The 13,564-nt window shown below is 42.8% G+C and overlaps 1 protein-coding gene across 1 annotated transcript; it reads right to left on the bottom strand.

Annotated features, from left to right (window-relative positions):
- Positions 1 to 3,088: 3,088 nt before the first annotated feature.
- On the bottom strand, positions 3,089 to 13,004 carry LOC4347125 (glutamate receptor 2.8). Its single transcript, XM_015795964.3, has 3 exons — positions 12,658 to 13,004; positions 11,262 to 12,574; positions 3,089 to 4,659 (listed from the first exon to the last, which is right to left on the bottom strand). Exons 1-3 carry the CDS (start codon positions 12,908 to 12,910, stop codon positions 3,358 to 3,360), a joined length of 2,868 nt encoding a protein of 955 aa, XP_015651450.1. The 5' UTR covers positions 12,911 to 13,004; the 3' UTR covers positions 3,089 to 3,357.
- Between the last annotated feature and the right edge of the window lie 560 nt (positions 13,005 to 13,564).

Below are 13,564 nucleotides of genomic sequence, written 5' to 3'. Positions count from 1 at the left end.
GGGGCAGCACAGCTACAGCATGCAGCAGATAGGGTTGGGGAATTGGTCAAAGTCGCTGTTGCGTTGTACGCCGCGGCCTCCGCGCGTTGTTCGTCGCCGCGCGGCGCTGTCTGTCTGTCTGTCCGTCCGCCGCTTTCACTGACCGCCTGACCCGACGGAACAGAACAGTAATCTCTCTAAATATCGTAGGATTGCTGAAACATGCTCCCTCCGTTCCACGATGTAAGTCATTCTAGCATTTCCCACATTCATATTAATGTTAATGAATCTAGATAGATTCATATTGATAGTATCATATTCATTAACATCAATATAATACTATCTAGATTCATTAACATTAATATGAATATGGGAAATGCTAGAATGACTTACATTGTGAAACAGATGAAGTAAATACTTCCTTCGCCCTAAAATATAACAATTTTTGGTTGAACATATCCTCCTGTGCAGAATTGTAGTATTAGGATATATATCCTATCCACCCAAAAGTTATTATGTTTTGGGTCGGAGGGAGTACTACATAACAACATACTGTTCTAATGGAATAGGCAATGTCATAATGACGTTTGCATAAAACTTACAGGGTATCATGTCTTATACCGAAGATACCATGATGACATCAGCATGGTACTTATGTATTAGATATGATATGAACGGAGACTTATGTTTGGTTCTAGATCCGAAACCTATGATACCTATGCTGATGCTGATATGGCTCTGGTATCATTCTAATGTCAACATGGTACCTAAGTATCTGATATGATATACCTATGGAGTGTCATATCTGATATCGTAGATATTAAATCTAGAATCTATAAGGTATCATGCTGACATAAGCTATTCCGTTGAAACGGTATACCGTTATATAGTCCTTTTCACTTGCTGAGGGTAGCACGCCACGTCGCCACCTCATCGTTTTTTTTTACTCAAAATCACCCTACACTTCTGGCTAATTGCGTTCCAGTTTTAGTTACCATCATCCGTTCGATCTTAGGCTAGGATTGGCTGTTTTTTTCCGAGCTATAGGATCAGCGAAGCAAAACTGGACAGTCCAGTCGTCCAGATCCCTCGAGTTAGTACAAAACACCGGGGATTACCGTGGTTGCGTGCTTGGATCAGAATGAGGGGCGGTTGAAATAGTCAGAGGCCTGACCCCTGAACGTGTGTGTGAATGTGAACAGGTGTACGTGCTGCATTCGCCGGAATGGCTTGAATTGAGTCTCCGCATCAGGACGGGCTCTAATAATAGTGTTTTTTTTTTGTTTGAGATGAAAGTTTTGTTTTTACGAAACTCTTCAGTCTTCAGTCTTCAGTCCTCAGTCTGTTGCGGACTTAGGCTGTGGCTGTGTTTAGTTCGGCCCAAAGTTTAGAATTTGGTTGAAATTGGAGACGATGTGACTGAAAAGTTATGTATGTATGAAAAGTTTGATGTGATAAAAAGTTGGAAGTTTGAAAAAAAAAACTTTGAAACTAAACACACCCTGTTTAGTTTCTAAAATTGGGGAGAAGTTTGGGGAAAGTTGGTAGTTTGGAAAAAAATTAGGAGTTTATGTAAGGCTGTGTTTAGTTCATACTGAAGTTTGGAAGTTTGGTTGAAATTGGTACGATGTGATAGAAAAGTTGTGTGCGTATGAAAGGTTTGATATGATAGGAAGTTGAAAGTTTGGAAAAAAAACTTTAGAACTAAACAGGGTTTTGGATGTGATGTGATGTGATGGAAAGTTGAGAGTTTGGAGGAAATTTGGTGAGAACTAACAGGGTCTTACACCCGTTCTTTTCAGCTTACTCACGATATTATTACTCTGTTTCAAACTCCGACGAAGAAAAAAAGCAGAGTAGTCCAAAATGTCCCGGTCCCAGTCATATTTCCACATGGCACTAACGCTCACATACTTCCTTCCGTCTATACGGTCAAATCGCTGTAGTCTCTGCATATCAATCGATCATTCCCTCCCTTCCCTTCTGGTGCAGAAACACAGGATGATAGGAAGAAATTGCCGTGGTTATTGGTTGCTTAACGCCTAGTAGGCTAAACATGAAACGGTCAGAAAAACAAAAGTCAGAATTTTACAAACTCAGAGACGTGTTAATCTCTGACGCGCGCAAGAACACCTGAATTTTTCTACAGCGTCAGTTTCGCACGGAAGCGACTGAACGGTAGTCCAGCGGCTTGGCCGGTAGGAAATCAAATTTTGGCGTTGGCATCACGTAGTCGAATTTTCTCCATCGAAAACGACTTGAATGAATATATCAAGAAATCACTTAAATTGCCGGCCATTGAAAAAAAATATATGTATACTTCCTTGCGACCTGCAAGTCGTAACAGTGACTGATTCTTAAAAGAAAATTAAGTCATATAGTAATCTGAAGGAAGTTTTTTAATTTTGATGGGCCATTTTTCATAACTTATACTGAGAGATGCCTAGCCCAGCCCAGCATAGGAGGATGAATTTTGAGCCCAAACACATATGTACTGGGCATGACCAGGGTTTCCCTTACCGTTGGTAACAACACGGTTATTGTGGTAACCACGCTTATCGTAGGGGTACGGTAGGGGTTACCGGCGGTAGGATTTAATAAATTTTACCCAAATTCAAAATTCTAAAAAAATTGAAAAAAATTTGTGGATGTAATTCTTGATTTGTAATGGCAGATGGTGAAGAATTTTTTTTTTGAAAAGGAGTAAGATAAATTTAAATTTAAGGGCAAATCAGAAAGTACATTAGAAAATAGAAAAAAAATGAAAGTACATTAGATTGTTGTTATTTAATTATTATGTTATGAAATTTTGAATTGCTTCAAAGTTTATAATAATGCCGAATATTTGTATTTTACACCCAAAAGTTAGGTTTACGAGTATCCTATATATTCTTTTAATTATCCCCAATTTCTACAACCATTTAAGTGTTTTTTTTCAATTTTCTGCTACACATTTGACGATAACCATGCCAAAACCGCGAAAACGCTGATTTTTTAATTCAAATATTTGAAGATGGATTTTACGCAGTTTTAGATGGTTACCGCTGCCTTACCGCGGAGGGCGACAACCCCTCCAAAAACGGCAAGGGAAATCCTGGGCACGACTGCAAACAGCCAAATCAAATTTCACTACTGAAACTTTGCAAATTTTACAATGTAGAGTTGAATCAATATATACAATTAATGACAGGGCGACAGGGGAACTGTAATTTGTAAATTCCCACCCCCTATTAGAATTATTAGTTGTTCTTGTTCAAACTAATTAATCAATCTGTTCATCTTTTCATCATCGGTCAATTTCGCTAAGGACATGGAGCACCGGTCACTCTTCAGGTTTTGCTCCAGAAGCTGTCAGAAAAATGGCAGTTAAATCCGTTGTTACTGGCCTCTGCCATTCTCTCCAGCGCCGTCGGGATCGCGAGCTGCAGTCGTCGTCGTCGCCTCCTCCTCGTTGGCTTCGCCACCGGCCGGCTCGATCTCGCCGCCGGCCATGGTGCTCGACGGCTGCGGCGACCAGGCGCCCATGTGCAGGCTGATCGGGCTGCCGGCCGCGTCGTGCACGACGGGCGGCGAGGCGGCGGCGCCGCCGTCCTTGGCCTTGAACGTGTGCGCCGAGAGGTCCCTGCCGTCGTAGAGCTCGGCGAGCCTCCGGAACGGGTGCGTCGACGTCGCGACGATGTCGCGGATGGCACCCCGGTTGGAGGCGACGAAGGTGGCGAGGTGGACGGCGCAGCAGAGGAGCGAGGTGGCGCCGGTGATGAGGAAGAGGCCCCAGAAGCTGCCGAAGCTGAGGCTGTCCGACGTGAACGGCCCGCCGGCCGCCTGCGCCGCCGCGCAGCCGTCGGACTCGCCGAACCACTTGCGCTCGATGAGGTTCATCTCCTCGCTCTCCGTCAGCGCCAGGATGGCGCGGGACAGGTCGGCGACGTACGGCGAGCCCTTGGGGAAGGCGAAGCCGAAGCCGCCGGTCTTGTTGGGCTGCCCCCCGCCGCCGCCGCCGGCCATGGCGAACCTGTCGCAGTAGGACTTGAGGAAGATCCTCAGGTACGGCGTCTCGTCCACCACCGCGCCGATGGTGCCGTTGAGCAGCGCCTCGTGGAAGCTCTGCGCCGCCCCGTACGGCACCAGCCTCGCCGGCGGGAACCCGGACCTGGTCATGGCCCCCCGCATGAAGGAGTTGTTCATGATCCCCACGCGCTCCGCGCCGCGCCACAGCGCCGCGTAGCCGGCGATGGACGGCTCGAGGCGCGGCACGGTGAGCATGGAGGTGAGGCTGGCGGTGTAGCTGGACTGGAGGATGAGGACGACGAAGAACCAGACGACGGCGGCGAGGCGGGCGAGGTTGCTGCGGAGGTCCTCGCGGTGGGCGAAGACGAGGGTGGAGAAGCCGAAGTAGAGGAGGGTGCCGAGCTGGTGCCACGGCGGGCCGCGGAACTCGGCGTTGCCGCGGTGCTCGACGAACCAGACGGCGAAGCCGGTGAGGAGGAGGAAGGCAGCGCTGGCGAGCCACAGGTCGTAGCGGAGCGGCTTCAGGAACACCCACGTCCGCTCCCCGCCGCGGCCGACGTCCCGCAGCGGCGCCACCATGGCGATGCCCGACGCCATGAACGGCAGGGTGAAGTCCACGTAGCTCGACCGCGCCGCCGTGATCGTCATGTCCGCCACCGCCGCGTCGAATGCCTGCACACAAATTTAATTTAAACGCCATGGATGTACATCAGTTGAGCTCTCAGCTCAGCTCGCAGGATTTCAATTTTTTTTAAAAAAAAATCTTGGTGCATTCTAATTCTAGCTGGTTACATGCCGTCTACCAAGGTTTTCAAGTTTCAGTTAGAAGTTGCTAAAATGACTTACATTGTAAAACGGAGGAAGTATATCACTTAATTTATATTTTAAAGTATTTTCATGTGATACTAATTTTATATTCGTTAGGAACATAACATGAAATAAATTATTGGTCAAAGCATATCATTGAAGACCGTGTAAACAAATATAGATCTTATAATTTAAGATAGAGGGAGTACTATGAGAAAATCCCCTATGTACCCATGAAAGTTCACATAATCCCTTCTATACCCCTGAATTTTGCTCAATCCCCTACATACCCCTGAATTTTAGTTTGGATCCCTTCCATGCCCTTTCCGCTAGTTGACCGTTAAATTCTTTTGAAAAAGTCCATTTTGCCCTTTGCTATGAAGAAACATAATAAATTAATGAAGTATATTGTTGGAATGTAAAAATTTATCGGATAGGATTATTATATTTATGAATATGTGATGCACCATATTATTTGTGACAAGTTTATTTTTACATATGATATAAAAAGTTAATACTTATTTATTAGTTATTAAAAGTTCTTTTATGTAGCATATGTGTTTTCATAGTAATACAACAAATTTGTTTATTACTATCAGAACACATATGCTAAAAAAAATCTTTTAATAACTTAATAAATAAGTATTAATTTTTTATGTCATATCTACAAGTATATTTATCGTAAATAATATGGTGCATAACTATCTCATAAACATAATAGTCTCATATAACAAATTTCTATGCTCCAACAATATACTCTATTAATTTATATATATGCTTCTTTATACCAAAGGGAAAAATAGACTTTTTCATAAGAATTTAACGGTCAACTAACGGTCAACTAGCGGAAAGGGCATGGAAGGGATCCAAATTAAAATTCAGGGGTATATAAGAGATTGAGCAAAATTCAGGGGTACAGAAGGGATTAGGTGAACTTTCAGGGGTACACAAGAGATTTTCTCGAGTACTATTTAGCAACCTATTGCACCTAGAAAAGAAAATATATTTAATACAAAATTTAGCATAACGATCTCGAAAATAAAGATTTCAGTCGAGATCTTAAAAATTGCTAGCACTACACAAATTCATACAAAAAACTGGTCATATCTTCTTGGGCCAATCAATTAGGCCCAAGTCAAACTCTAACAACAAATGACTTGAAAAAAAATACTACTTGTTTCATCTTCCAAAGAGGGGGGGGGGGGGGCGAACTGGTCCATTTTTTCCAATTAAGTGAAGTCGTCAAGTGTCTAATTACTTAATTCTCGAAAAAACACGGTCTTGTTGGGGCTTTCCATGTAAGTACATAACCTAACCGTTTGGTTATGTACTTACAAGAGAGAGAAGAAAAAGAAGGCAAGGCTCAAGCAAGTTTACTTAAAAGTCTATATACAAGACAACACCAAAATTGCAAGTCGTTAGGACACTAGGTACCAGTGAGTTGAAGAAAATATTGATTGGCCATTGCTACTGGTCTTGGGTTCTATATGCGACAATATATATCATATATATATACACATATATACAAGTGGTGCCAACTCAGCTAGAGTTTTCTTGTAAAATTTTCATAGATATTATATCGAGTATTCAAGCACCCAATTCCAAGATATGGATGTGTTCTTTTCTTTTGGTAAATGAATGATGAATAGCTAAATGATCCTCCCTCCTTCCCTAAATGTTTGACACCGTTAACTTTTTTAAACATGTTTGGCCGTTCGTCTTATTCAAAAACTTTTGTGAAATATGTAAAGCTATATGTATACATAAAATTATATTTAACAATGAATCAAATGGTAGGAAAATAATTAATAATTGCTTAAATTTTTTGAATAAGACTAACGGTCAAACATGTTTAAAAAAGTCAACGGCGTCAAACATTTAGAGAAGGAGGGAGTATGTGATAATTATTCGATGGTACAAATGAATTAATTAAATATTTTAAAGTTGAAAAATGCATTCAAACAGTTTTCTAAGAAATTAATATATGAAAGTTTTACTCTATTTAGGAGTTTAAGAAGCATGCCGCTGAACGGATTGGAAGGGATCCATTCCTTGAAAAAAAAACACCCACTCCCTCTATACTAAATTAAAGCTATTTAATGGTTAAATTAAGTACCAGAATGTAACTATTTTTGAGTTCTCATGGTAGAGATGTATTAATCTTAATACTCCTCTTTTTCCACGCGTTCACTTGTATTCCCTATCCCGCTCCGCTCTAGGTATAGAGGAACATTAAATGAAGGTATTTAGACTCATTTTTTTCACTTTTAATCTACGGCCGTGTTTAGATTTAAAGTTTGAATAAAAAACATCACATCGGACTTTTCTACACGCAAAAACTTCTAATTTTTCTCTCACATTGTTCTAATTTCTTCAAACTTCTAATTTTAGCGTGGAACTAAACACACCCTATGTGTAAAACTCAAAGTATATTCTGGCAGAGTAGCTGCTACTCCTATATGATGAAAAGTATTAGTATTGTTAGTACTCACTAGTAGTATTATACAGTTGTATATATACACTATAGCTAGTCTTTTACTGGTGCTATACTATACTGCTTCTAGTATAGTACAGATCCGGCAAGATTTCAATAGATTATTCAGACAAGGTACGTTCAGTGGGCAGCCTGTGATCATCGGTTTCATCAGACTCTGATCATTCGCTCGCGTCAACCGTCAAGCAAAAGCAAGCAGAGTTATAATTGGTTATTTGACATTATTTTGACTAGTCGCCATCCGTTCTGGTAAACATAATGAGCTGTTTGATAGCAACAGTATGACGTACAGCGCTGACTTTTCTCAGTTCTAAGTCAATTTTCTCGACGCCAGATCATTATCTGCCCATAAATTACCCATCTCATGGGATCTGATCACCGAGAACTGCGAAAAAGGTTCTTAATTATATATAGCGGTCACATTCATTTCATGGTGAAAAGGAAATACTCCCTCCGTTTCGAAATGTTTGACGCCGTTGACTTTTTATCATATGTTTGACCGTTCGTCTTATTCAAAAAATTTAAGTAATTATTAATTCTTTTCCTATCATTTGATTCATTGTTAAATATATTTTTATGTAGGCATATAATTTTACATATCTCACAAAAGTTTTTGAATAAGACAAATGGTCAAACATGTGCTAAAAAGTTAACGGTGTCAAACATTTAGAAACGGAGGGAGTATGTCTCTACTATTTTTAAAAACACAGTCAGTCCTCTTTCCCTTTCCACCCTAATCCCACGTATAAAAAACCGCTAAAACATCTGTGTACCCAAAAAAAAAACTGACTAACCAGGAAAAAAATATGGGAGTAGAGGAAAAATTTTCTGTAAATTCTAAGTCAATTTTCTTGACATTAAGTCAGTTTTTTCTTGGCCCATAACGTAGCCACTTTTTCCTGTAGTTCTGATTAAAGGGAACCATAAAAGGCTTCTTTTATACTCTAGCAGCTCATGTTCCTTGGGTCAGGTCTTACAAAAAGTTTGGGCTATATATTACCGGCTTATTCGATCCCCAAGAAGAGGCATGGAAGGAAACTTGGAATTGAAGGTGATGATCAGGTCAATATTCCTCAGCTGGTCCAATTAGGAAAGGGTCCAACTTAATTTGATTTAATTCAGTTTTGGAGGAGATAGAGACAAAGACTGATACTGAAGCCACCATGGTCAACTCTTCCATGGTCAAGAGTCATGCATCATGGAGATTATTTCAGACCACAAAAGATGCAGAAATGGACGAAAGAGACCTAATATCATGGAAAAAGGCATAATAAAGTATATGTGTGTAAATTTGCCTGTTTGAATTATTTGTTTTATTGTATACATAGCAGGGTTTTAAATCTCCCGCTATAGCTGTTTGAGAAGGGTTCTAGCTATTTGCTCTCACGTACAATTTAGCCCGCTATAGCTGCCGCTATAGCTGTTTGAGAAGCTAATCGCTAAATGCCTTAGCCCGCTATAGCTGCCGCTATAACTCCATTTAGCCCGCTATAGCTGCCGCTATAGCTGTTTGAGAAGCTAATCGCTAAATGTCTTAGCCCGCTATTTAAAACATTGATACATAGGCATATCAAAGATCAAAGATATATTTCCCACCAAAAAAAGGAAGAAGATTTATTATTTGAGCTAATTGGTTTGAAAGAAGAAAAAAAATGGCAATTCAATTGTTGTTTTAGAATATATAGATCAGGCAAATTTAGAATAAATTTTAAAAATATCTAGCTAGCTTGAAAATAGTTAATTCCTTAAAAATGGACTAGCTTGATGGGTCATGTACATGCATGCTGTGTTTTAAAAATGTCTAGCGACAATATCTCTGACATAATATAGCGAGCAGTGCCAAAGGTGGCACCATTGGATTTGTATTCAAGACTACTATCAAGTGATTTTTTTTTGGCAGTTGTTGATGATATAATGTGAATTAAAAAAAATAAAAATAACAAAACATAGTGTTCCCAAATTAAACCGCAAGCCATGCTAATTTTCGTTTATAGGATATTGGATAGGTAATCGAATTCGAGTAAAATTTCCCACATATGTCAAAACTTGGTAAAAGCCAAATGAGACGTCGATATTGATCAAGAATTGGGACCGCATGGAGCCTGTTTTGGTAGCCGATCAAAGTCATATACTATGGTCGCTTCGCATTGGTCCCTTAGTCAAACAAAGTAGTCTAATGAGTCTCGATCGATGAATTTAATAGGATTCCTTTTAAATTCGATTAATTCTGGTGTTTATATACTGGCCGGGGACACTAGTACATAAAGAAGACTCCACGAGCACCACGCAAGTCTGCCGTTGTCTTACTTAGTTGACTGCAACTCTTTTAAGCAATATTACTTACTAGTGTACGTATTTATCAACGAATTTTCATGCGTGTAATTGATCAGAATGAACTGTAAAATTTTACCTAAAATTTCTCACTAAAACGTTACATATACTACTATATATATCCCCTTGTATGTTATTAAAAGAATAACATTCAATCCCCTTTTATCATAAAAACATGCCGCCTTGTACTTTCAGATGCAACTTGATTTAGCACTTATTTGTGGTGTAATGTACATATAAAACCCATCCTCCACCCAAAATTGATATGAATTAATACAACTATACAAGTGTAAAACAAAGAATTGTAAAACATAAAAAGAATATATGAATAATCGTTTAAATAGACCATAGAAAAACCGAAGGGACCGGATAAGAGATACTCCTAGATTCGAAGGAAATTTTTCAAAAGGTTGGAGGTCGTGCTAAATTTCCTCCAAAATCTCCATAAGATTGTCTATTCCATAGAGATTTCAAAGTAAAGGATATGATTCAAACCTTTGTTTCAAAGACTTTCTTAGGATTTCTTTTCCTAAAGAATTGAAATCCTCTAAATTTTCTATTTTTTTCTACAAATCAAAGGGGGACTAATTGAGCATGTTACTACTTATGACCGAATTATATGAGGAGGAAAGTGACCTAGATGCCCACTATTAAATTAGGGTTGTTTGGTAGCTCCATTGTTCAGCCTTCATCTTATAAGCATAAGCAAACATTTTAATTTTATGCCTTAATTTTAAAGTTGATTTGCGGTTTTTTCATCATAGTTGGGGGTAAGATGTGAATAAATTTAAACGAGAGAAGTTGATTATACTAGTACTGTGATCACTTATCTTGAGATAAATTTTGAATCCAACATAGTCACTTTTGGGAGGGGCGTAATATCATGTTATGAAACTATTTTTCAAGAGAAATCCATACGAATATTTAAAAAATACATTACATTTTCGAAGTCTTGAAGGCTTGATCGGATCCTTGTCCGAAACGACATAACCACATAAATATTTAGATTATATAACAAGAGGCAGTGCCTCATTGATATTTATAAAAGGTCCAAATAAATACCATGCTAAACTATCAATATATAGGATCAACCTAATATGTATATGTTCAAATATTATCCACACAATGGTATTAGTCACCAAGTCTGAGTTATAATATATTACAATGTTTTCAAATATAAACTAAGATAGTGGGTGTGTATATTTGCCAAAAAAAAACCATTATTGTTGTGAAGGAGTTCTTCATTAAACTGTCATATTAATTTCATGTTATTTTGTGGGTTGTGCAAGCAAGTTTTAGTAAATCAAACAATGTGTTCAAAGTTCTAGCAACTGTACATATAAACTGTAGTACTAAATTGAACAAAAAAATATACTTCCTCCTTCCCTAAATGTTTAATGCCATTGACTTTTTAAAATATGTTTGACCGTTCGTCTTATTCAAAAACTTTTGTGAAACTTGTAAAACTATATATATACATAAAAGTATATTTAACAATAAATCAAATGATATGAAAATAATTAATAATTACTTAAAATTTTTTAAATAAGATGAACGGTCAAATATTTTTAAAAAGTCAACGGCGTTAAACATTTTGAGATGGAGGGAGTATATTTGATGTACTAGAAGCACAAGCACTTACCCCATCAGCAACCATCTGCACCAGCTTGTCGTAGGGCATCGACTCCGCCTTCACGTACTCCACCGGCAGCGCGTACGGCAGCAGCCGCACCGCCGCCTCGAACACCTCGACGACGAACCCGCCGGCGGTCGTCCGGTTCGTCGCCGCGTCCACGTCCAGGTGCACGATCGCCCGGTACCCGGGGTTGACGCTGCCGGGCACCGCCACCCGCAGCCTCCGCGCGCTCGTCGGCACCACCCACCCCCTCGGCACCACCGTCGACTCCCCCGGCCAGATCACCGGCGCGAGCTCGCCCCCGCCACCGCCGCCAACGCCGAGGTGCCGGGTCAGCCCGCCGTCCTTGGTCCAGAACCCGATGCTCCTCTCCTTCCCTCTGTCCATGATGTTCAGCACGCGGAAGGCGTGCACCGCGAGCTCGCCGTCGACGAGCTGGAACCTGCCGCCGAGGCCGTCGAACGTCGTGCTGGTGATCGCCTCGAGGAACTTCTTGCCGGACCTTGACTTGCCGAGCCCGGCGAAGTCGGTGGGTCCGCCCTTGCCCCCCACGAGCCCACCCTGCGGCGGTGATAGGTCGCCGGCGGTGAGGTGTTCGGCGGCGGACGCGACGGCCCACGCGGCGTCGTAGGCCCACACGGCGTAGCTGCCCATCTCGGCGTGCTCCGCGTCGGCGGCCGGGTGCTCGGCCATGAAGCGGCGCACCCACCGCCGCCTGACGTCGCGCAGCCGCGGCGTCGTCGGCACGTAGGGGGCGAGGCCGATCACCCCCTGCGGCGCGTTGATGGAGCCGAGGAGGCCCGTGAGCCCGTCGGTGATGACCCACGCGAAGCCCTCGCCCATCATCCCGGCGGCCTCGGCGGCGGCGAGCACGCGCCCGGCGAGGTCCGGGCGCGCGTGCAGCACGAAGGCGCGCGTCTGCAGCGACTCCATCCGGTACATCGCGGCGGCGACGGCGTCGGCGTCGGCCCCCGCCGGGAGCGCGCAGCGGTAGGGGACCTCGGAGCCCTCGGCGGTGAGCGCGTCGACGAGGAACGGCACGAAGGCGGCGCCGTAGTCGTCGTCCTGGTAGACCGGCACGACGCGGCGCCACCCGAAGAGCCTCGCGAGCGCGGCGATGGCGCCCGCCTGCGCCGCGTCGCTCAGCGCGGCGCGCGCGAAGAACCTCCCTCCGCCGGGCGACACCGACGGGCTGGTCGCCGAGAACGACACGACGGGGACCTCCGCCCGCGTGGCGAGGTCGGCGACGAACGCCGACTCCACGGAGGACTGAGGCCCAAGGATGGCGCGCACGCCCCGCCCCTCCATCAGCTCCAGCGCTGCAGCACGCGACGATCGACGTCCATTAATTCATCATCACAAGCTCAAGCTACGAAACGAGACGAAACGAGCGTGTCCGTACCGGCGGAGGCGGCGGCGACGACGTCGCCGCGGGAGTCGCGGTGCAGGAGGCGGACGCGGGCGGGGGACCGCGGGAAGGCGGCGTAGAAGTCGTCGAGCGCCATGGGGATGGTGGTGTTGGCGATCTTGCCGACCGGCGAGCCGCCGTCGATGATGAGGCCGACGGTGACCGTCAGCGGCGGCTGCGCCGCCGCGAAGAGGAGGTATCCGAGGAAGAGGAGGAGGAAGAGAGGATTCGGGGTGTGACCAGCCATGGAAGAGGCAGAGAGAGAGAGAGAGAGAGTTGTGGTGGACGATCAGTTCGATCGGCGAGCGAGATAAAAGTCGCCGTGTGAGTACACTTGCCCATTTTTTTGGCGCCTTATGTACGATTCGGTAAGTTTGGTTGAAATTGGAACGATGTGACAGAAAAATTGGAAGTTTATGTGAGTAGAAAAGTTTGATATGATAGAAAAAATTAGAAGTTTGAAGAAAAATTTAGGATCTTAACACGGTGTAAGTGGGGTTGCTTGGAGAAGAATTTTCTATACCGGGTGTCATTCTCACCGAAAGTTACAAGGAAGCTCTAACGATTTTGCTATATCTCACTCGAAAGATTTTTTCTTATCTCTCACTCGATTTTCTCACTCAAATTTACAGTGTTTTTTCTTGTAAGTTACAGTGTAATTTATAAAACTTACGCTGTAACTTTTGTAAGTTACACTGTAATTTTTGAATCTTCACATGTAAATTTTAAATTTTGTATTGGATTTGGTCTTTTTCTTGAGGATATGGTAATTTAGTGTTCATTATGGTGTTTCTTAATTGCTTTTTGCTTTTTATTATATCTATCGGATTTTAATCTAAAGATTAAAAATCTGTGTGATACAATCATAAAAATCTTTCGAAAGATGTATAGGTACTCCCAA

Source organism: Oryza sativa, chromosome 9, assembly GCF_034140825.1.
Source record: "Oryza sativa Japonica Group chromosome 9, ASM3414082v1".
Classification (NCBI taxonomy): domain Eukaryota; kingdom Viridiplantae; phylum Streptophyta; class Magnoliopsida; order Poales; family Poaceae; genus Oryza; species Oryza sativa.
Note: the sequence above shows the minus strand (reverse complement) of the source record. Positions and strands in the feature narration are given on the sequence as shown.